This window comes from Struthio camelus, chromosome 3 (assembly GCF_040807025.1).
Source record: "Struthio camelus isolate bStrCam1 chromosome 3, bStrCam1.hap1, whole genome shotgun sequence".
NCBI lineage: Eukaryota > Metazoa > Chordata > Aves > Struthioniformes > Struthionidae > Struthio > Struthio camelus.
Window position 1 is genome coordinate 95,459,387 of NC_090944.1, and position 24,936 is coordinate 95,484,322.

At 37.5% G+C, this 24,936-nt stretch overlaps 1 protein-coding gene across 9 annotated transcripts in view; it reads left to right on the plus strand.

Annotated features, from left to right (window-relative positions):
- The window catches only part of RYR2 (ryanodine receptor 2), a 469,316-nt gene that overhangs the window by 290,965 nt on the left and 153,415 nt on the right, over window positions 1-24,936 (plus strand). For all 9 annotated transcript variants that reach the window (XM_068939250.1, XM_068939252.1, XM_068939253.1 and 6 more), the window contains 12 exons: window positions 1,484-1,692; window positions 3,670-3,844; window positions 11,822-12,030; window positions 12,883-13,235; window positions 14,218-14,332; window positions 15,169-15,329; window positions 16,004-16,163; window positions 16,428-16,514; window positions 17,339-17,565; window positions 18,516-19,317; window positions 19,860-20,060; window positions 20,186-20,291. In XM_068939250.1, coding sequence (XP_068795351.1) covers window positions 1,484-1,692; window positions 3,670-3,844; window positions 11,822-12,030; window positions 12,883-13,235; window positions 14,218-14,332; window positions 15,169-15,329; window positions 16,004-16,163; window positions 16,428-16,514; window positions 17,339-17,565; window positions 18,516-19,317; window positions 19,860-20,060; window positions 20,186-20,291 — 2,805 coding nt within the window. The remainder of the gene's footprint in view (window positions 1-1,483; window positions 1,693-3,669; window positions 3,845-11,821; window positions 12,031-12,882; window positions 13,236-14,217; window positions 14,333-15,168; window positions 15,330-16,003; window positions 16,164-16,427; window positions 16,515-17,338; window positions 17,566-18,515; window positions 19,318-19,859; window positions 20,061-20,185; window positions 20,292-24,936) is intronic.

The window sequence follows — 24,936 nt, forward strand, 5'->3', positions numbered from 1 at the left end:
ACTTCTGCTGGATATTCTTGAATAGTGCTTCAGGCTAAGACCCTCCTTTGAAACTGTTAAAGTTGCCAAATTGGTCTTTGAGAAGAAGCATTACTTATAGTTACTTAACAAAGGGTAGGTTTTTAACATAAAAGACTCCTGAACTAGCTTGTTATGCATCACTTGACATTACATTCGGGAGAATTTTGGAATAAAGCACAGTAAACGGTGATCAGATAAAAATATTTGTGATCATGTTACAAGTAGTTAAAAAATTAATCAGTGCCTGTGGACGTTTTCATTTTCACACAGCTGTTTATGTCAACTTATTTTATACTCCATTGTACTAGACAAGAAATGTGTACTAGACGACTCCTTTTCTTCATCTCAGCTGAGAAACAGCAACTTTGAAGTGAGAAGTGGCAGTTTTTGAATCACTATGCAATCCTGTGCTCTTCTGACTGTGCATACTATCTCTTCGACAGTTTGAGAGGAGAATAGGCAATACAGTTCAAACTTGGCATATTTTTAATTCTATTATTTCATTATCTAATAATATTTTTGAAATAGTACCTTTTTTGTGACTTTGTTTTCCTTTGTTCTTGAACTGTAATTTGCAGTAATTGCCCTTAACACTACTTACTTTTGTTTCTTAATGACTTTTTCTTTCAGGGCTTGCTGCCCTTTACCTTGACAGAAATAATGTATTTTTACTGATATAGGAGTAGGATTACTTTATTTTTTTGGTTTGTTGGTATATTTTTGTTTAAGCTTCATGCCAAGACTGCTCCCTTTTATCGTTCCTCTACTCCCTTCTCTATTGGTTCTGCAAAAAACATCTAAATTACAACCTTCCGTTTTTATTATTTATTTTAGTAAACAGTAAATATAGTAATACATTTTTAGTGAAAATAATAACAATGACTTAATTAAGAAATCTATCTTTTTAGAATATAAATGAGAAGATTAAGTGAATTGATTGCAGTCTCTGAACAAAGAGAAAATTTCTCATAGTTGAGAAAATTCAAGACAAACATTTGCCTTTTATGATAGGTGGAAGATTAATTTAGTCTGTTTTTTGCAGGGGAGAAGGTTTGATTTGTTTGATTCTTTTAAATATCTGAGAATCCAATTCGCTCTTGGAACGTTTCTTTCTCAAAACTGTCTTAACTTGCCCCAGAAATACTGTGTGAAAATTTGTAGGCCGTATTTTGAAGATGAGTGAGCAATTTTTTTTGCCATATAAATCGATGATGAACATATTATTTTCCCTTGTGCTTCTAAGATATCCCCCTTACAGTTTGGTTGCTTTACTAATGTAATGTTAGGTCTTCATTTCTTCAAAGTCATTACTAAATGCCACTTTGCTGAAAAACATTAGGAAGTAACATACTTTAAAAGACATGGCTGTATGATTGTCTTTGATTTTCTCTGCTTTCATTATGTCAGTCACTGAATACAGAACTTTTCTTTTTTTTTTTTTTTTTTTTTAAATACCTCACAGCAATGAGACTAGATGTGTGCGGTGGGATAATAGAAAAATTCAGGATCTTCCGCACAGAAAAGACTTACGCAGTGAAGGCTGGGAAGTGGTACTTCGAGTTTGAGGCAGTTACTGCAGGAGACATGAGAGTTGGCTGGACCAGGCCAGGTTGTATGCCAGATCAGGAACTTGGCTCAGATGAAGAAGCTTTTGTTTTTGATGGCTTTAAGGTTTGTATATGTTTCTCTGTAATAGTATGAGTGACTGCAAACACTTAACTTTTGCTCTTTATTCTGTCTGCCATTGCCTCAACTTAATTGCTTTCTGTTCTTTCATTTGTGTTTTATGAAATCATTTGTCAGTCTCTTTGAGGACCTGGGTGGAATAAGAGAGAAAATTGCAATGCCTAAGCTGTAGATCAGTGTCACTTGAGAAATTAATTGGCAGTGTTTGGTGTCTGTATAATTCTTTTCTTTTCATAGCTTTGTAGCATTTATATAGTGCACATAAAGCATTAAAAAGCTCAGTGACATAGCCAAATTCAAAATAAAGGCAGGACTGTGATTAACTGTGAATCATTTCTTTAAATTTTTCTTCTGCTGTTCTCTGTATGAGAAATGCCATTAGGGAATGAATATGATTAACATTATTAACAGCAATAAATTGAGCCAAACTTTGATACAAGTTGTTTTAGGAATGTAAAAGTTGCAAAGAATATATGTATGTTTTCATGAAAATCTTTATAGTTTAGAATAAATGGAGTATGATAAAACCAGTAATTTCAGTCTAATTTCAGTCGTTGTGAAACAATGACAGACGGAAATCTAACAGTAAGAATATATCAGAAATATGCGTCACTGATTTTTGTGACAGTAGATGAAAATGACTCATTAGAACTCTTTATTTTAGTATGAAGGCGTGTGAAACTGCTATCCAAACTATAATTGCTATCAAGGCTACCGGTGACTCATGTCTTAATGAAAATGTTTACCATATATTCCTTGTATCTGATGTTGGAATTAATTTCCTTTATTACTATTACAACACTTAACAGAAATTAATAGGATTCCTGACTATGCCTGTTCAGATCAAGCTTCTGAGCTGTTTCTTATTCCTATTTTTAGATTTTCATTTTTTCCTAGTCTAGTTTTACACAATCTGAGATGACTTAAAAGGAGAACTGAAAAGCTGTGTCTTGTAAAATCTCTGATTGGATTAAAATAACGGTTCAAATTCCACATCTTTACTAGAATAGCTGAGTAGTAGTTTTTAACCTTCTGAATCCTAGTTCTTGACCTTTAGGTCTTAATCCACAAAGCTATTTTATTTTCTTTGGTTTTTGGCAGGTTCTCTCCTTGATTGGAGAAAAGCTCAAGTTTTTTAACCTTCAGGAGAGACAGCAAAGCAAATTTGTTTTTTAGGATTTTGAGAAAGGATACAGAGGATAAAAATGGGGAAGCTCTTTGTTATTGACACTACTTTGTTTTGTGCATATGATAATACTTTGTAATAGATGCTCATTTATCTGAATTCCACTCCATGGTCCCAGCTAAGGGTATCCATCTAAAGCCCTGCAGTCTTTGACTTGAAGGTCAGTCATACAAAGCATTAATCATGCCCTCCAGCTGCTGTGGAATCTCTCAAAAGCGCAGAGTGCTCATCCTGTCCGCAACAATTCTGTTCCTTCCAAGATCTGGTATGGCAGGAGGTTTCATTTATATTGCATAAAACATATTTAGAATTATACTTGAAGAAACAATAACGTTTGTTTGGAAGCAATGAATTTATAGGCTACTTGATTAAATGAAAACAATTGCTTAAAAAAAGTTTACAAAGCGGCTATTTAACTTTGCAATTGATAGCATATTGTTTTCCTTACAAACCTTTCGTAGAGCTTCTGCATAAAAATAAGCCATGCTCTTTCTTTTTACTAAAGTGTTGAAATAGCAGTTTTCCCTGTCAGCTCGCTTGGCAACATTTTACAGTACTGGTGTGAAGAGCACTTGCAGAAAACTAATTGTTGAATTTCCATTTTCAGGGTCAACTTGCAGTGCTCACAGACGTTGTTTTGGAATGGTATGCTGTGAAAGCGTTAATGTTAGTACCGTGTTAATTGAAGGAGTTAATTATTAGTTGTACCACTGAAGGGGAGAGTAACACATGCATTGTCATTATGATTCTTTGAAATTCTTTGAAATCCTTTTCAGGCACAACGGTGGCATCAGGGCAATGAGCATTTTGGCCGTTCCTGGTTGGCAGGAGATATCGTTGGATGTATGGTTGACATGAATGAACACACTATGATGTTCACCTTGAATGGTGAAATCCTGCTTGATGACTCAGGTTCGGAGCTTGCATTCAGAGACTTTGAGGTTGGTGATGGTGAGTATTGTAATAAATTGTGCTGTTAACTTGCTGTCGTTGCTCTGTTTGTGTCCCTGCTGTGTGTGTTGTCTTCCCTACACTGTGGTGGGCCTTTCTCTTTTTCTCTTCCTTTTTTTCTTTCTTTGTGAGTGAGTGAGTGTGTAGTTTTGGTTGGCCAAAATATCTTGGTATAGCTTTAAGTATGTTGGGCAGTATATGTTGTTGTAACTTGCTCTTATGAGCTTGAGAACAATATGAGATGGACAGATTAAAATTAGTAGCAGTAAAGTTATTTTATATATATGCAGTGTATGGATGATCATTAGCTTCTTTGGTGCTCGTAAGTTGAGTATAATTTTGTTGCTCTGCCTTTTACTCCTGCCAGAGTTACTTTCATGGAACTTTATGGAACTTTAGCAAAATTTGCTTTAGATGAAAGCAAACATTGACTGTAATTTTTTTGAATATTCCAAAGTGTGCTGCTTGTTAAGAAAAACGCAACTGTGCTTGATAATATATGTGTGTATTCACATGCCTTTAAACCAAGATAAAACTGCTAGATTTGATTTGAATCTTCCAGATCTGACAGTGTTTCTGTCAATAAAGATTTGTTCTCAGACATGGCATAATTTGATTTCATTTTTTAATTTCTTTTCTAGGTGATGTGTGTGTGTATGTTTTTATATATTTTAATATGTAATTCATAATATATTTTTGGCTTACTGACAATATGCTCTTATCCCTCAATAAGATGTAAACAGAAATTAATGTATTCAGGAAACACAAAAAATGTGCTCTCTCTTCCTGTTTGTAATATCCTCCGACACAATTAGTGCTTTATTTCTCGAAAGGAGAGTTAACATAGTACCAGCATAGCAGGAAAGAGTCATTAGGGTTCAGTGGCACCAGTCAGCGTATTATATTATTAATCATGATAACTTTCTAGGATGCAGTGGTGAATCCATAGTCGTTAATTGAAGACATAGTCCCTTTTCTACATCTCTCTCTCTCTCTCTCTCTCTCTCTCTCTCTCTCTCGGTATTGCAACAGAACAAACTTGTTGTGATGAGTTCCAACTATGTGGAAAAGAAAATTGCTTTAAACCCCACTGGGAGCTTTTTAGTTGATTTTAGTGGACATTGCATTAAGTTTTTCAGTGCAGAATTTCTGTTCTTCCTGCTTTGTGTTATAGACCGATAACAGCTCTACATTTTGGAGCGATGCTCTGAGACACAATGTTGTTGAATTTAACCACAAACTTAAGGGGTATTGAAAATAATTTATTTTCAAAGTTTAAATTTTACTCTTTTTACACATATTTTGTAAATTCATGTTATACTCTTAATATTTATTGAGGCATATTCAGCACATTTGCATATACTATAAATAAATACAAACAATAACAGCAAGAAGCCTGGATGCTCACCATAGACTAAGAAGGACATGTTTCTCCCTGAATACTAGAGAGATGGAAATTAGCAGAAGAATATATGCCTCTCAGAGTGTATTATTATGCTTACCTCATCCTTAAAAAGATGATATGTTTTGCTTTCTTTGGCAGTGAATTTAGAAAGTAAGTTAACACTGGTAAATTTCTGCTGCTGTCTTAGCTTTCTCTCTGTGGCCTGTAGGACCACCCCTAGCCTGGAACTAACTCCTTATCCCTTACCCTGTTCAATTAGTATCCAGCATTTGGAAAGGAGGCATGCTAGATGTGAAGAAGAGGCAAGGGCTTTTTTTATGGTGAACTTCACAGCTGTCTTTTGCAACAAGGATTTCATAGTAAGGTCTTGGGAATTTTGAAGGTATCAGTCCTTTTGAGTCCCTTTTGCAGGGGTGCATTGGAACTGTGATTTTATGGCCACCAACATTTAATCTATACTTCAGCAGGTCACTGCGTGATATAAATTTAATTCAGATCAAAAGTAGAAGCACTATCAAATTTCTTTCAAATTAGTGAGAGTACACAGTCGGGAGTTTAAGCCAGCTTTAAACTTCTGTTTTTCAGCTCTGAGAGGAGAGATGATACCAGATCCAGTATAAAGCCAACTGGTACAAAGTTAGTCTCCCAAAAATTTTTATGTAAATCTAAACCAGCAGTTTTGTGTCTGTTGCTATATGGTCCAGCCTTTGGAGCCCTAAAGCAGCTTTAGTTTACCACAAAATCGTGCCTTATGAGATTGCTAAATACTTTTGGCAGATCTGGGAAGAGAGTTTGGGGTTGTACTCTCTGTTGTTCCTCTCATGAGTTTCAACACAGAAGGCAAGGCTGGCAATGTGAGGTCTAGGCAACTTTAAGCAGTTCTGGTGTTTGAAAAGTATCGAAGGATTTGCACTGATCCAAGGACTGGAGCAGCTAATAAGCATAGCATATAGCAGCTGTGTATGACTGAGTATAGGTTGTTCCTGCTAATGGCCTTTTGAGAACTTGGAGCCATGTTCTGTATGCGCTACAGTGGCAAACAGGGGTCATAATGTGACCTAGACACTGGCCACAGCTACATTTTACTGAAGATTTATATCTCGTCCACATGAAATTTTGTGTTTTGGAATTTTGTATAACAGGGCAACAGGTAGAAATACTGGGTGGGTATTGTAAATTAATGCACTCAGAATAGGGACAGACACCAGTTACCAGTGAGTTAGTGTCTAAACTTGAACTTTTCCCTTAAGAAGAATCTTTGCTATGGGCGTGTTTGAGGCCTCAAAATGATTCTATGCCATAGAGTATTTTTCTTTATAAATTTGATCTATTGTTAGAAATTTACATACTTGTGTGCATATAGGTACATATACAGGTGCAAAATATTGTCTAAATAACTGCCTAAGTTTCAAACTATTGAAATGTAAAAAAAAGAAAGAAAATGAAAAAATATTTCTACGTTTTAATCTTTTTCTGTTACTTTTCTTGGTAGCTATTTTGTGTCTTATATATGGAATATCTATATCTGAGAGAAGAAGTTCGATCTTTTGAACAGCAGTAGCTGCAAAATAGTACTTTTGGGTTACAGATCCCTACTCCCATAATACATGAAAAAGATGGGTCTTTTACCTAGTAATTAAGTTGCTGAATCTTAACCACTTCACTTTCATCTACATTTTGAAGTATTTTACTCTACCTTTTAGAAGTGCTTTGGAAGAAGAAATTTTATTTTCTTCTTCTTCTAGCATACCACAAGAATTAGGAAATTCTTGATTTGATTTAAAATGAGATAACTGCCACCAGGTCTCTAGCCTCATGCCTGTTACTTCATTGCTTGCAGATTTTCTAAAATACTGTGGTAACATGATGAGGGAAAGGAGTACCTGAATGGCTCAGTGTTAGTAGTATAGGACATGAAATCATCTTGATCTCCTTAATAACTGGACAACTGCTGTCATTTATCAGGCAGTATAATCCCTTGGAGAGATGAGGAATTCTGAGAGGAATTAGAATTTAATGGGATTCTGAAGACAGCCTGTTTGACCACTACTTTGATTTCAAAGTCGATGAAATTGCAGTAGGATATTTTTTGTGGTACTTGTTTCCTGTCACAGGATCAGATGTAAGCAGATCTCTTTTGATCCTGAAACAGCTAGAATGGTAGTTCTGTATTGGACATGGAGCCCTAAGGCCTTGGTAACTGTGTCATAGGCTTAACATTAATGTCAAATGTCTCAGATTTTTCATAATCCCTTTAATTCACATTAAGTTTTTCTAGTGTCATGTGTACAGAAAAGAGATTGCCTTTGGAATAAGTCCTGCTATTCTGATTTCAAAGGCATACGCTATGTGGTCTGAGATTTAATAACTCCAGATCAGTATTCATAAATATTATGAATATTTTATATAAGGTTTATGATATGGGGGATGTATATATGAATGTGTGTGTTCATACAAACACACATATAAAATACCCAAATTAAATATGACTTTTGTAGAGCTTTCATTTTTTAGACTGGCTTTGGTTTGGTTTTGTTAATGGCTCCTATTTAAGAGCATTGAGTCCTTTCTGCGTGTCACTTATCAGTGAACTGTTTGCATGTCATGTCCTGCTGCAGAAAGTGGCTTTTCCCTCCAGGAAAAAAAGATTTGTCAGAGCTCTTTGCTCAGCTTTGAAGGATATAGTCTGACAGTAAATCAGTCCTGCAGTTTTAACTTACTTACGAACAGTGAAGACGAAATATGGCTGTATGCCAGCTTACTAACAAGACTTATGAGCTGTGTCTTACGTTGTGCTGCCAACAAGAGGATATGCAACAATAATTGCATATTATTATGCACTTGTGTAAGAGAAATAGCTATGGTATGCTCATAGTTTATATTCCTGTATGAACACGTACACTCTGCAACCCAAGTTTTGTTTTGTCCACATATGCTCTCTCTGTGGGCGTGAATTTTACTCTTTGTACTGAGTATTTGACAAATTGCGTCACAAAGCTCATCCTATATTCTCAAAAGTAGGGAACGTTGTAAGAAGTATTGCTGTCCTATCCCTTTGCCATAAGTGATAGACAATGTAAGTGTTACTTTTCTGGTGGTACTGTTTTTACTTGTCTTACTATTTCATTAAATAAAATAAAGCCTTTGCTGCACAGCCCAATTACACACCTGGAGATTAGGAACGAGACTGTGGGTAAATCACCTTTTTAGGTAGACTGCAGCATGCAAGGGCTACAAAGGATCTGTAAAGTATCGTATCCGAAATGGCCGGATATCTGTTTATGGAAAGATCTTGAAAGTTTATTTATATTCCATAGCAAAACACATAACTGCTTTACCCGCACGCTCCTTACTGTCTTCTAAGAACAGTATGCAAAGTAGATGTCATATCTTTCCCACATAGGGAATAACCTTGAACAACCTTAATGACATTTGAGTATGCTATTGGCAAATCAGGGCGCAGTGTCATCAGAGAGGAAAGTAATGCTTCCACACGTAGGAACGGTACTGCTATTTATATTCTATTCATACAGAAGAGCAGTTACTGTATAATAATGATTGCTTGCAGGAGTTAGTTACCTGTGCAGTGCTGTTCTGGTATTGAAGAAAGAGATTATTGTGATTTCATGTTGGCTGCGGTTAGAGTTGATGGAAAATACTGAATTGAATCAAATAACTTCAATGACAGATGTACCTATGTAAGAATTTAGGTCTGGGTGTGTCTGTTTTCTTTTAGGGATTCTTGCAAATGCTCTTTTACATTTTTTTGTGTGGAAAAGCTGCTACTTGCTTCACTCCTAAGAATGAATGCATCAATGAGATTTTTTTTTTTGACCCCATAAGTAGAAAAATTAACAGCATTCTGTTTAGGAAGGATAAATATCACTCATATTTTAAATATTCCTATCTGCTATAGCTGTGTCTTTTATACCTCTCATTTATCTCTGTGATTAGAGTTCATCCTCTATCCTTTATTTCCTTTATTTCATTGGCTTTGCTTAAAAATATTTGTAATAGTGTATAGGTTCCTTTAACTCATCAGGATGCCTAGTAATTTCCCCCTACTAGAGCTGCGGGGCTCTGTTACTGTATATGTCTGTTTATGCAGGTGTAACTTCTCTAGTCATGAGTTGTATAATATGATTTTGTTTCGTTTAGCTCTGGAAAATACTCTTTACTGTCTAATGTTGGATTTTCATGAGCAGAACGGATGTAAATCATGCTGCTTAAATCATCCATGTTATCAGTATGAGAAGCTGGTACATCATGATTTAAGAGCCCTGCTGCTAAGATAAAAATCTAGACTTCAGCCTGTGACATGTAGCATATGACCTTAGATTCATCATGCCTAATACAAGTATATATGACCATGAATCTTGCTTGCATCTGTAATGAAAAAAAAATGCAAAGCTGATACTGACAGCTGGTCTTTGATCTAATGAGCATTACAGAATCACAGAATGCTTTAGGTTGGAAGGGAGCTCTGGAGATCATCTAGTCCAACCCCCCTGCTCAAGCAGGGTCCTCTAGAGCATATTTCCCAGGGTCGCATCCAGACGGGTTTTGAATATCTCCAGGGAAGGAGACTCCACTACCTCTCTGGGCAACCTGTTCCAGTGATTCAGTCACCCTCACAGGGAAGAAGTTTTTCCTCAGGTTCAGGTGGAACTTCCTGTGGTTCAGTTTGTGCCCATTGCCTCTTGTCCTGTCGCTGGGCACCACGGAGAAGAGGCTGGCCCCATCCTCTTGACACCCTCCCTTCACATACTTGTACACACTGATGAGATCACCTCTCAGTCTTCTCCAGACTGAACAGGCCCAGCTCTCTCCGCCTTTCTGCAGAGGAGAGATGCTCCAGTCCCCTCATCATCTTTGTAGCCCTCCGCTGGACTGTCTCCAGTAGTGGCATGTCTCTCTTGTAGTGGGGAGCCCAGAAGTGGACACAGTACTCCAGGTGAGGCCTCGCCAGGGCTGAGGAGAGGGGCAGGATCACCTCCCTCCACCTGCTGGCAACACTCTGCCTAATGCACCCCAGGATCCCATTGGCCTTCTTGGCCACAAGGGCACACTGCTGGCTCACGCGTAACTTGTTGTCCACCAGGACTCCCAGGTCCTTCTCTGCAGAGCTGTTTTCCAGCAGGTCAACCCCCAGCCTGTACTGGTGCGTGGGATTATTTCTCCCTAGGTGCAGGACCCTGCACTTGCCTTTGTGGAACTTCGTGAGGTTCCTCTCCGCCCAGCTCTCCAGCCTGTCCAGGTCCCTCTGAATGGCAGCACAGCCTTCTGGTGTGTCAGCCTCTCCCCCCAGTTCTGTATCATCAGCAAACTTGCTGAGGGTGCACTCTGTGCCTTCCTCCAGGTGATTGATGAGTATATTGAACAAGACTGGACCGAGTACTGACCCCTGGGGGACACCACTAGCTACAGGCCTCCAGCTAGACTCTGCGCCATTTGTTCCTGTGAAGTTTGCTTTTGCCTCTAAAAAACATGTTGTAAAGAGATGTTCTGCCATGTTTTTATCCAGATAGCCTCAAGAAAGGCAAAAAACTGATTGTATTTCCTCCTTATACCCTTCATACCTGTTAGAGTCTATTCACCTGAGCCAGAATAATGGAATAGAGCTTCATATTTCTTGTTGATACAAGAGAAAACAAGCAGAGATGAACTTAACATTTGTTTAGTGGGTTTTTTTTTGTTATATTTTGTTAGTAACTGGGTCAAATAAGTTTACAAAACTGTTCATAGCTGGAAACTCAAAATCAGGACCGAGAGGAATAGAAGGAATAAGATACTCTATTTGTTTTCTAAACTGAGATTCTGAACCTGAGCAAAAAAAGTGGTTATTTAAGAAGCGCAAAGGTTTTACATTAACTCTGTGCACAGCAGTGAATTCCGTGTGCTAGTGAAACAATAATAGAACAGATATATACAAACATGAAGGTAACTTTCATGATGTTTTCTTTGAAACATCAATTTCATGAAGCTACAGTATAATATTGCCAATTGCAATACTACAAAATTTCTATGAAAAATAAAAAGCTATTATGTGTAGTTTCTGATTTTTATTTTTTATTTTTATTCTGCAGCATGATATTGGTGCATATTTTTAACTTTATCTTTGCTCTTTTTGGGACAAGGACTATTTTTCTTTTAAAGTGATATTTGAGGTTCTCTGAAAAGACCATGATTATTGGAGTTTTAGGAGAAATATTGAATATTGTAAGACTCAGAGTAAAATCATGAGACTTGACAACACTCTACCACGCTAGCAGAGAGTTTAAAGAAGTGTTTGTTGATAGAATCCTTGAAGTTCTCTCTTATATTTCTGTAAAGTGAATTGGCTGCTGGATGAAGAGATTCCTAACTAGTAGAGACCTGTATTTTCAAAATGATATGTCTTCTTAAGACTCTTGGTGTTATATAAGAGGTGATGTGCTATAGATGACTGCTTGCATTTATACTGTTGGGTTTTTGGCATTTTTTCCAAATAATTTTTAATTGGGTTATGGGAAGAAATCGATTCACTGATGTTTGTGATGTATAACCCACATGTTCTTTCTTCTTGTTTTAAGGGTTTCTACCTGTATGCAGCCTGGGCTTATCTCAAGTGGGAAGAATGAACTTTGGAAAGGATGTCAGCACTCTGAAATATTTCACTATCTGTGGCTTACAGGAAGGGTATGAGCCCTTCGCTGTTAATACAAACAGAGACATCACCATTTGGCTGAGCAAAAGGCTCCCTCAGTTCCTACCAGTGCCATTAAACCATGAACATATTGAGGTTTGTGATCCCTTTTGGAATGTTTCTAGGCACTTTTTCCATGAGTGTGCTTTAATTATAATGCTGCTTTTGCGCTTGTAGACATGGTTTTTAATATGGTATGTTAGCCTTATTCTGGACATACTTTACACCTGCTACAGAATTGTTACCTTCTGTGGAGTTGCAAATAACAACGATTTCATTCATTGTATCTTTTCATCTATAAAATCTTGTCATGTGTGTACATCAAAGATGAATTCTGCAAGATGTCCTCATTAAGAACTCTTTGTGCAGTGAGTGAAAGTCCTGTGCATAAAAAGAAAACCTTCCAAAAGTGGGCCATTCTATGTAACAAGTACATGTGTTCTGGTGCACACACTTTGTGATTTTTCCATAACTAATTATTTTTGATTTTAATAAATATTTATGAGTTAATTGTGTCAACAATTATGTCCCAATTAGTTGTGCAGCTTGGTGAAAGTGAATCCATGCCTTGTAAGCCTACCATAAAGCCCCTTTGAAATAGAACCTTTCTTTCTATTGTTGTGTATCACAATGTAGTTGAGTTTTTTGTCTTACATATATACTTTATTAGTTGTTTTCAGGTGTTCTTCCCAAGATTGAATTTATATTTTGTGAGTGCTTTTTTATTTAACGAAGAAACAACAAAAACCTCCACTCCCTGTAGCGTAATATTTATTTCCCCTTAAAATGATAGTACATGATTACTATTTATTTGAGTGTACTGTTGCAAATTTTGATTTGTTTTAAAATGCCATGCCATTTAAAATACCAAGAAAATATAACTTGAATATTTGAGAGGGGGGGAAAAAAGCATCAGCTTGAAAATAAATACGTTTTTATATTTGATAGGTGATGAGAATTGATGGCACCATAGATACCTGTCCATGCCTGAAGGTCACACAGAAGTCCTTTGGTTCACAGAACAGTAAAACAGACGTTATGTTTTTTCGATTAAGTATGCCTATTGAATGTGCTGAGGTGTTCTCCAGAACAGCTGCAGGAGGGCTGCCAGGCACTGGTCTTTTTGGCCCTAAGAATGACTTGGAGGATTATGATGCTGATTCTGATTTTGAGGTTCTAATGAAAACTGCTCATGGTCATCTAGTGCCTGACCGGAGTGAAAGAGAAAAAGATGCCACAAGACCAGAGTTAAACAACCATAAAGATTATGCTCAAGAAAAACCTTCACGTCTTAAGCAAAGGTCAGTAGCACATTTGGCATATTTTGTTTCTTGAATTGTTGAAGGAAATGCCAGTCAGGTCTCCAGAGGTTCTACTCTAGTTCTGCCCTAAATTTGGATAAAACAGTAAGTGGGACAGTTAACCTTCATATGCTTAAGTTATATCATCTGCATTTTGCTACTGACCAAAATTAAGCAAAAATCTGAAAGCATTTCTCCACTTATTAGAGACCTATCATTAGATTCATTGTGAAGCTTTTGAGATCCTCAATGAAATGCACTCTAAAACTGTGGAAGTCCTTTCTGACAAAACTAGAAAGTCTCTGAAGTGACCTGAGAATTTTTTCACAAAACTTCCAAAAAGATGAAGATGTTAGTGTGTAGCGAATATCAGCTTCTTAGGTCACTTGTTTCATTAAGTGAGGCAAGAATATCCTCTAGCTGATGTGTTCGTTCTCCCTAACTTTTCTTGCATAATCAAATGAACAAAGGACCTACTTGATGATGCTGTGGAGATGCTAACACTGGGCTTTTGCCCAGATATATTACTGCAACCAGCAGCTTTCCATTCCTTTTCTACTTTTTTTTTTTTTTTTTTTTTTTTACCCAAACTTACTTTGTAAAATATTTCAAATGCAGAATAAATCTGGAAGCATGGATGAAATTTTTAAAAGCATCAAAGTAATTTAAAATTCTAGATTTCTTTTCCAAAGTTAAGAAGGGTTCAACTTCCAAGTGACTTTTGAATATACAGTTTAATCAAAAATTATTTAAGTGCTTTCAAAAAGGAATCTGTCTCTTTCAATTCTCTGAAGAGTGTATTCTGTTTTGAACTGCACGAAAGTAGTAAAGAGAATAGAGTTATGTATTAATAATGTAATAAATAAATAATGTTATAAATATTTTGTATTCAGGGCTAATGTGTAAGTGCAAAATTCATCTATATTTATACTGATTTACTCAGCCTTTCATACAGATTTTGATTTTATTTATTTTATTACAGATTTATGCTGAGGAGGACAAAGCCTGATTATAGCACAAGCCACTCTGCACGGCTTACTGAGGATGTGCTAGCAGATGATAGAGATGACTATGATTACTTGATGCAAACTTCCACGGTATGGTAACCTAGGTTTTGTATTTCAGCTGTTTGATTTTTTTGAACAACTGCGTGTTTGCAGCGTTAAGAGTTTCAGAAAACGTAATTTTCAGCCAAATTTTAAGCGTAAATTTCTGCAGTAGTCCTGCACTAGTAAAGTTGAGACTACTACATTCATTTTGTTTTGACTTGATAGTCAATCTAAAACAATTTGCATATGGAGAGTTGTAAATACAGTGAATCTGTTTTTGAAACTGTTATTGAAACACTGAGCATTAGAGAGGGAAAATAAATGCACAGTGTGTTAAAACAACAGAGCAGTGTTCAGGACCATTTGAACACCTCCATCCTAATTTTATTCAGCATTTGTGTCGTGGAATACTTGATGAAAGTAGTAAAGATATGGAGTGCCTTTCCCCAGACAAGATCAGTTCCATACGCACTCACTCTGCAGTGTCTGAAGGCAAAAATACAGCTCTTCCATTTTTATTCTCCTCTTTTCCAAAGATATTAGCATACTACAGGCTGCCAGTTATCTGCAGGGTAGAAATCATAGCTGTAATACAAAAACAGTCTTCAATGCTACAGTGCAAAAGCCTACAACGCAAGCATGTAACTGCATCTGTACTGTTTTCTTTTTTCCCTTTGTTTTAACATAGCTATTTTTGTTGACCCTATTTTGATTTGTACTGCTGTCCTTACATTGCTTGTCTCATGAATTGCACTTGAACAAGTCTATGCTAGTTTTGAAGAGATGACGTTTTCAGATTCTAGAGCAGCAAATTAATTCTGAATCAAAATAATACAATAGAAAATAAATATTAACACTTTGCAACATGATGTTTTTATTGACAGTACTATTATTCAGTGAGAATATTTCCTGGTCAAGAACCGGCTAATGTCTGGGTAGGCTGGATTACATCTGACTTTCATCAGTATGACACAACCTTTGATTTGGACAGAGTGCGCACTGTCACAGTTACACTGGGAGATGAAAAGGGGAAGGTTCATGAGAGGTTGGTTACGATTTTCTTAGAAAGATGTGTATTTTATATCTATGAAAGCAACTAACAGCTATATGAACTGTAGTTTTACTCCACTTAATGGAATTGGATTGATGTATAACAAGCTGTAAAAACAAGAAGTGCAGACTCGTGTAGTTCCCTTATAACCTGTTTTCTCCTCTGGCTTGTGAAGATCAGTGGAATGGTGTAGCAAAATTAATAGACAAAATAAGAGTAGTACAGTTTTTATATGTAATTTCTGTCATTCAGAACATGATCCTGTAAGTGTTTTGTATTTGTGCAAAATAGAATTCTCCCTTACCATGTTTTTGGAACTTTTTGGCTTTGGGCAGGCCAGAATTAGTGCAAGAAGAGCTCCTGTCACTACTTCTGCTAATGGTCCATATCAGAAACTCTATATTATTATACTTAACACTCAATGTTATAAAACATTAACTTGCAATGTTAGTTTTGTCTCTTGAAGTTTAACTAATGACTTGAACTTTTGTTTGTTTTGTCGTCTTCGCTTTTTATTTTTTCAATCATGAGGTTTAGATGTCATTGAATTTTGGCAGGACCTGCTGTTTTCAGCCACATGCCCCATTGGTTGCAGCAGCACAAATTTATTTTTAGGCTTCTATAGAAAGTCAACATACCCATAAATAAATTTGTCTTTTGTCATTCAGTATCAAGCGCAGCAACTGCTATATGGTGTGCGCAGGAGAGAGCGTGAGTCCTGGACAAGGACGCAACAATAATGGGCTGGAGATTGGTTGCTTGGTTGATGCTGCCAGTGGTCTGCTGACCTTCACAGCTAACGGCAAGGAACTAGGCACATACTATCAGGTGAGTATTTTTTGATTGCATCTTCCAGTGGAGAGAGGGGAACAAAAAACCTCAGATTGAATTTTAGTAGTATGTATGTTACCAGGTTGGGAAGAAAAGTAATTGCAACTGTTATGGTGATTTTTCCCTCCTGTTAGGATTTTCTGGAGTTTTATTCAAAAGCCTGCACTTACTGGTAGTCAGTGCAGAATTTTGGGGGGTGTCTGATACTGAATAGTATTTTGCTGTCTTTAGTGGTTATGTATTTTTGCATCTTTCATGTAGGTTGAACCAAGTACTAAGTTATTTCCTGCTGTATTTGCTCAAGCTACAAGCCCCAATGTTTTCCAGTTTGAATTGGGAAGAATAAAGGTAAGTGATGCTTAATTTTTGTGCAAGTCTAGGAGTAATAATACATCATATCAGGTAATCATTGATTTTTACCATTTGTTGTACAGTGTGTTCTTATTGGGCACATTTTTGTGAGTCCAGATGTTTGCACTGTTGTCATTTTTATGCTGAACTCAATTCACGTATTTAGAATATAGTACATAGGGTATTTAAAATATAGTATGTAGGATGAGAAGGATTATAACTGATATGAATGGGCAGGGGATGTTGCAAAGTCCTGAGGAAGTTTCTGCATCTCATCCTTCATGATAAGATGAAACCAGATGTTTCTGAATTAGGCAGGTAACACAAATTGCTTTCAGGCTCTGAGGTCAGTAAGACAAATCTCGTATTTTATAAACCAAGCCACGGATGACTGGTGGCTCTGCAGAGTAGGTTAGGCTTTAAAAGACTTTTAAGATGCATTTAAACAGTACGCATAAGAAAACTCAGCTGAAGTTGACTTTCTTGCTTTGCGTATGTGGATGTCTAAGAAATCAGAAGAGGTAAGAGAAGGGTAAAGTTCAGATCTCTGGTTCGTGGAAGCTAATTATTGGATCACAATACGCATTCCATTCAAGTTTCTATTTCATATTTAGTTATTTTAGAAAAAATGTGGAGAATGCTCTTTTGCCACTAACTGGCCAGCAGGTAGCAGGTGGTTTTACAAACTACTGAAAATGTTACTCTCCTATTACAGTGTGAAGTACTGTACTATCCATTGACTATCTATCTTGAGAAGTAACATGTATTCATTGTTTCTAAAGATGAGGAAGCTGATTGTCTCTTATGTTGGAATTCTCTAGAACGTAATGCCATTATCTGCGGGCTTGTTCAAAAGTGAACACAAAAACCCAGTCTCTCAATGCCCTCCGCGTCTCCATGTCCAGTTTCTGACTCATGTGCTTTGGAGCAGAGTGCCAAACCACTTTCTGAAGGTTGACATCTCTCGGATCAGTGAACGTCAAGGCTGGATGATACAGTGCTTGAATCCTTTGCAGTTCATGGCCCTTCATATTCCAGAAGAAAACAGGTTGATGTTATTTATATGCAAAAGTACTACACTGGGGCTAGGTTGGGATTATAAAGCTAGACATGCCATAAATTTCTCTGTAAGAGAAGACCAGGTTCTTGTCTCTCTTTTTGTCTCTATCTGTGTGTATAACATGTATAAGTAGAAACTATGTTTTGACTTAGCTAGCATTACAATTTAATTTAATTTTATTTTAAGATGTTTTAAAATCTTCATTTTTTGTTGTGTTTCCAAACTGTAGTAGTTTCTGTCTAAACTCTTTAGCAGTGTATATGAGTTTTAAATTACAATGAAAGAGAAACTGAGATCCTAAGTTATTAAAGATAACGTTCAAGATAGACAAAGATCTGTTTTTCTTAGAGAGATCTTTAAAATATGTGGACAATGAAACTATTATATTACTTTAATTTTCCAAAATTAAATTGAAACAGTTGGAAAAATGTAGTTTTCAGATTTCCTTGTTACCTAAATGTCTAAATATAGTGCTAATGGCTGAGACTGAAAATAAAATTGCAAAAACACTTGGTAAGAATTCTTAAAAAAGAAAAGAAAAGAAAAGAAAAAAAAGCCCTGCAAACCAATTAGTCTACTGTCATTGTGCAACCCTAGATCTAAAAATGGTAAATGACATACTGGATTAAAAGATGATTTTCAGTTATTCAGAATCTTGTGTGTAGTTTGAGTAAGAGTTCTGTTTTAAATACAACGGCTGGATCTTTCCCCACTGAGGGTAACTGCAGTTGTAATTTAGGAGTGACTTGGATAAACACCTAGCTAAACTTCATTCTTGGTCCATGATTCTTAGGTTAACAGTGTTTATCACATGAGAGTTGAGAAATGAAAAATTCCATCCACATGATATTATACTCAGAAAGAATTCTGAATTCCTTCACTGAGATAAGTTGTTAGCCTGATATAGAATTTACTTTTTTTTTTTTCACCCTCTGCAGGACAATTGATATTTTAGAGCTGACAGAACAAGAAGAATTGCTGAAATTTCACTATCATACTCTCCGACTGTATTCAGCTGTTTGTGCTTTAGGGAACAACCGGGTGGCCCATGCTATGTGTAGCCATGTGGATGAGTCTCAGCTCCTGTATGCTATTGAGAACAAATATATGCCAGGATTGTTACGTACAGGATATTACGACTTACTCATTGACATCCACCTCAACACCTATGCTACTGCCAGGTTAATGATGAATAATGAATTTATTGTTCCAATGACAGATGAGACCAAGAGTATTACCTTGTTTCCTGATGAAAACAAAAAACATGGCCTCCCTGGTATAGGACTTAGCACTTCCTTAAGGCCAAGAATGCAGTTCTCCTCCCCAAGTTTTGTAAGCATTAGCAGTGAATGCTTTCAGTTCAGTCCTGAATTCCCTCTGGAAATCTTAAAGGCTAAAACAATAGAGATGCTGACTGAAGCTGTTCAGGAGGGCAGCCTCCATGTTAGAGATCCAGTTGGAGGCTCTACAGAATTTCTTTTTGTCCCTCTCATCAAACTGTTTTACACTCTCCTAATTATGGGAATCTTCCATAACGGGGATCTGAAACACATCTTGCAGTTGATTGAGCCCCGGGTTTTCAAAGAAGCTATGAGTCGGGAGGATGGAAGTGATTTGTCAGAGAAGGAGCAGAGTTCAGATGAGCTCAAGCCAGAAGAAGGAGAGGAAGAAACCAAAGGGGAGCAAGTGCCAAAGGAAGGGCTCCTTCAGATGAAACTTCCTGAACCTGTTAAATTACAGGTAACGATACTTCTGGGTTAGTGGTTGTTGCCAGTTTTCACATATCCTAATTCTCTTTAAAGGAATACAGAAGTCTGATGTTGTTTGAATCCGGAAGTAATTTACTTACAGGAAACCACAAGGTTAATATCTTTCTAATGATATAAACTTGTGTTGAGTACTGTTCATCAAGTAACTCTTGTTTCATTAAGTAGAATCACTTTCTAAGTTAAGTTAACAGGGAATTCTGCATTTCTGTGGATCCAGACACAAAGAAGTTCCCTAGAAGCAAGGAGCAAATCCATTATCTTACAAATAAATGAAACTCCTATTCCTTTAGGTCTGAGGCATATAAATCTCTTCTACAAGTCAGATATTAATTAGTCCTGATATAGGAAGTATTACAGATTACTTCAGATGCAGTAGATGACTGCATTGAGGATTTCAGAAGGTTCATCTGGCAGTAACTGCTGCTGTAAGGAATCCATTCTTGTTTATGTAACATATAGCACAATTTTCTTAGCTTGCCTACTCTTTTTGCTCTTCTGATACTGTTTTCTCAGATGTGTCATCTACTCCAGTACCTGTGTGATTGCCAGGTACGACACCGGATAGAAGCCATTGTAGCATTTTCTGATGATTTTGTGGCCAGGCTTCAGGAGAATCAGCGCTTCCGGTACAATGAAGTGATGCAGGCCTTGAATATGTCTGCTGCCCTAACAGCTAGAAAAACAAAAGAATTTCGTTCCCCACCTCAGGAACAGGTACAGCTTACAGTGAACCATTTATTGTTTTCCTGTGCTATGTATGTGGCAGAGTTCTTTGATTTCATAGGTTTGCCTTTGGAAATCAGTATTGCCTGCTTTTCCTTTGTATTCTTTGTTTTAAGATTAATATGCTGCTGAACTTTAAAGATGATAAAAATGATTGTCCTTGTCCTGAAGAAATTCGGGATCAGCTCTTGGATTTCCACGAAGACCTAATGGCACACTGTGGTATGTCCTGTTTCTGAATATATTTATTTTTTAAATTATATTAGCTTTAAAAGTTGTTATTCTAAATAATTGTAGATAACTCCCCCAACTAAGTAGCCCGGAGATTGCTTTTTATCAATAATAAATACTGTCCAATAAAGATATACAGCATGCAGTCATAAAACATGGAAATGCTCTTATCCTCGTATCTCGTCAAAATAGGAGAGAATACACTATGTTTTCCTTCATGAGGGAAAAAGATTATTTTCGCCCATGCAACTCTTTGGGAACTTCTTTGAGTTCAGTACATTGGATGACTCTGTAGTGCACCTATTTATAAACAATGAATTCCTTTGCCCCATTCCTTCTCCCTTGCACTCATATAGGTAATTTTTGCTCTATCAAATTGCCTATGGCCATATTAACCAAAATATAACATCATATTAGTTGTTCATTCTCTTCAGGCACAAATGAGGATATATCATCTTGTCTGCTGAAACAGAGAAAAATTAAAAGGTGCAGTTAAATTTTCGTAGTTTAGATTTCTTCAATTCGATTAATAAAAACCAGAAGTATTAACTTACATGTCATATTAAAATGTGAAATACAGCAACAATTTAAATGCAAAAATACAAAAACTAAGCAACAAATTGTAGATTTTAAGTTTCAAACTCATATCCATGAATACTGAAAATTCAGTTATTTTGTTTAGAATGCATATTTACGTTTTGTTTTGAGTGATTTATTGCTTTCCTTTTTGAAGGAAATCCCTCCACATCACTGCTGTACGCCATCTGTAAAACATAAATAAAAGAAACTCTTGACAGATAGCGCTAGCAGACAGGCAGGTCGACTTCCACATCATATCCTATGAGCTAGAAGAAGCTAATGCAGGGATGTGTGATTATATTTTTTAACTAATATTCTGGTCTAGGAAGGAACTTTGGACAGGAGGATCTCTGCACTTTTTCTTCATCCATTATTGATCTCATTTAACAGGAGATGACATGTTTAATGAGTCACTTCACTGTCTTAAAATAAACAAATAGATAAAAGCATGTCATCGTATCTGATGTCATAATATTCTTTCTTGGTAGAACAGGCACAGTTCTTTCTTGCACTTCTTCAGACACTTTTCTTTCTTTTAGTAGAACAGGCATAATTGGTATTCTACTAATCACAAATGTTTGATTAGTTGAGTCCATCTCAAAGATGTTTCTGTTACTAAAATAGTCACAAAATCATTAAGGTGTCAAAAACCACAGGAGATCTCTATTCTTGCCTCCTCCTCAGATCAGGGTCAGCGCTGAATTCAGACCTGACTGCACAGCACTTCGTCTTGAAACCCTCCAGGGACACAGATTCCACAGTTTGTCTGGGCAGCCTGTTCCAGGACTTGAATTTCCTTATGTGTTCGGGTTTTTTTGTTTTTTTTTTTTTAACCTTCATGTCGGTTTGGAATCCTGCCTGTTTTATTTGTGACCGTTTTATCTTATTCACCTGGGGAAAGAGTCTGGCTCTGTTTTCTTGAGAATCTCCTTATAAGTATTTGAAGGTTGCTATTAGATGCCCCAGAAAGCTTCTCTTCTCCAGGCTCACAAGCCCACTTCCTTCTCCCTCTCCTTATAGGACAAGTGCCCCAGTCCTCAAGCATCTTCGTGGGCCTTGATTGGATGCCCTCTAGTTTATCAATTTTTTTCTCATACTGGGTAGCCCAAAGCTACATGTAGTATTCCAGATGTGGTCTAATATGTGCTGAGTAAGGGGGAATAATTGCTTCCCTTGAGCTACTGGTTATGTTCTTGTTAATAGAGCCCAGTATATATTTAGCCCTCTGTTAGGGAGGGTGCTGAATCCACTTGCCTGACAGGTGAGACTGCTGCAGCTCCGTGCTGCCAGATCTAACCAGCAGAGAAGTTCAGCATGTGTTCCCAGTATGCATGCACACAAACATACGTATGCATCAACATATACAGATATACCCAACTGGCCACACAGATCAACCCCAACAGATGTACACAGCACTCACACAAACACAAACACCACCAGTGGCTTGATCCTGTTAGCCTCTCTGGCTGATCAGGAGAAAGGTCCATTAGTGGAATATATTTATATACATATGTATGATGTAGATCCTTCCAATAGCTCCAATAGTCTACCCAGTACCTGGCTCCTGGATACCTGATCTCTCTGTTTCTCTGTCTCTCACCGTCCAGTAGCTGGCCTTGGACATGCAATCCTTCTGGTGGCTGGTCTTGGATCATTGCTCTTCCCATGTGTCTCACCTCTAGAGACAAACACAGGCACACACACGCGTACACACGTATACACACAGACACGGGTCTCAGTCGACTCCCAGACCCTACAGTGTCCCTGGCAGTTGCCTGGGACTCACCTGGTCCCCTTGTTAACCAACTTCCATTGTGGTCTTGCCCTTAGAGACACAGACCCATATACAAATGGGTTTCTCAGTTGACGTCCCTGCCCCCGGACCCTACAGTCTCTCTGCCACTTGGCTGGGACTCACTGGTCCCTCTGGTAGCCAACTCCCCTGTGGTCTCACCTTTAGAGACACACACATGTATCTGGCTCCAAAGTTGCCTGTCTGGCCTGCTAGTTTGGCTTGATAAGTGCTAGCAATCACACACCAGCTTGCATACCTCCCTCACTCCAGTTGCTGTCACTTAATTTTGACACACTCTGGTCTCTGCAGTTACTGGCCCCACAGACACGTGGGCCCCTATGACCTGTGATCTGACTCCAATTGCTGGCACTTACACTTCCACACGCACTCATGCAAGCAGAATAGAGTTCCTCACCCGGGAAAATAGTTAGAAGAAGAGTTTAACGGGAAGATAGGACAGACTGCACTGAGGAGTTGTAGGGCTTGGCCAGACAAATGTACCGACCAGTTCTCTGTTTACAGGTGACTGGCGGTTTTTATCTTTTTATCCCTCTAATTTCCCACTTTTGTTCCTTGCCAAATCACCTAGATTCTTCCCTTCCTAACCTTTGTTTCACACCCTAAACATCCTGTAAGTATTGCACAATCCTGAAATGCTCTCCCCTGTATTCTATAATGTGTCTTATAACTGGAGACAGGAACCTCCCTTAGTCCCAAAGGTGCTCCAGAGAGCCACTCGCCTTGCTCATCTTGCAGGGTTTCACACCTGAACAATGGGGCTGATGCTCTCCTGGGACAGTCCCAAGAGGAGCCCAGATGTCTGAGTAGGTAGTTTGGGTTTCCCTGTGCTTGTGGAGAGGCACCCTGTGCTTGTTCCTCTGTGCTCTTCTGTGCTTGTGGAGATGAGCCCTTGACAGGCTGCTCACTCTCCTGTGATAGGCCTGGGAGTGGCCAGGACAGAGTGTTACTCGGGTTTCACCACCTGCTCTTGTCTCCCTGTGCTCCTTTGCATGTGTGCAGGTGAGCTAACACTCACCTTTGTCAGGGTGCACTGCTGACTCATGTTTAGCTTGCTGTACAACAGGATCCCGCAGGTTTATTTTATTTTTTTTTTTATTTTGCAAAGCTGTTTTTTTATCCATTGGTGCCCAGCCTGTACAGTTGCATGGGTCAGGTCTTTCTGAGGTACAAAACTTTTTATTTGACCTTCCTGAACTTATGAGGTTCCTGTCAGCCCCTTCCTCTAGCCTGTTGGGCTCTCTGTCTTTCAGTGTATTTACCACTCCCCCTCCAATCTGATGTCATCCACAAACTTGATGTAGGTGCATTATGACCCTTCAAAGGAACTATTTTTATTTTAAATGATAAAAGAAGGGGAAATTCGAAGTGAACTGTCCGTTGGCAAAAAACTAAGTTGAAATAAAGAATTTAGAAATAACACTTGAAAGGGATGGAGACTTCCTCTTTCTTTGATTTTTCACATTTTTCTTTTTTTTTTAACCATCTTTCTCTCCTTTCAGATTACTTGGTTTAGTTTTGTCAGTATTATTCTTTTGTCTCCTTTATGAAGAATTAGTAGTTTGAATAATCTACAACTATAAAATTAATTCTGTTGATCAGAAGAGTCATTATAGTAGAACAAAATTAATTCTGTATGTGTTCAAAACATGGCTATTGCAAAATAAGTGGAACAATTACACATCCTGAATCCTATGTTTGGCTGATTAGTCCGTCACCATTTGGGGATTCACATCTTGTGAAATGGTTGAAAGACAATTATATTGACAGTTTGCAAATCAGACAAGTACAACAAGAGCTCAGGGAACTGCATAACTGCGGGAAAACAGACATTTCATTTGGGTAATTCCACAGCATCTCTGTATTCTAATTGAAGAGACATTTCAGTGTCTTTACTATTAATTAGTTTGGTTGAAGAAGCTGCCGTCTGAAACATTTTGTAATATGGATAAGTGTAAAATAGAACATTACTGATGGTCATTTAGTTTAACACTGATTACTCTCTTAGGACAAAATGTAACAAAATAACTTGAAATGAGACTGTACTTAATGTAAAAAAAATCAGACAATTAAACCAAAGCAATAGAATTTCTACATGAAGATATGCAAGAAATTGAGGGGAACAATTAATGTGATTCAGTCAAGACTACTAAAAAGGACCCACAAACCTTAACCTTAGAATTTAAGTTGGAGGGGGAAAAAAGAACAGAAAAAATAAATGAATGACCTCTTTACTTTGGGTTT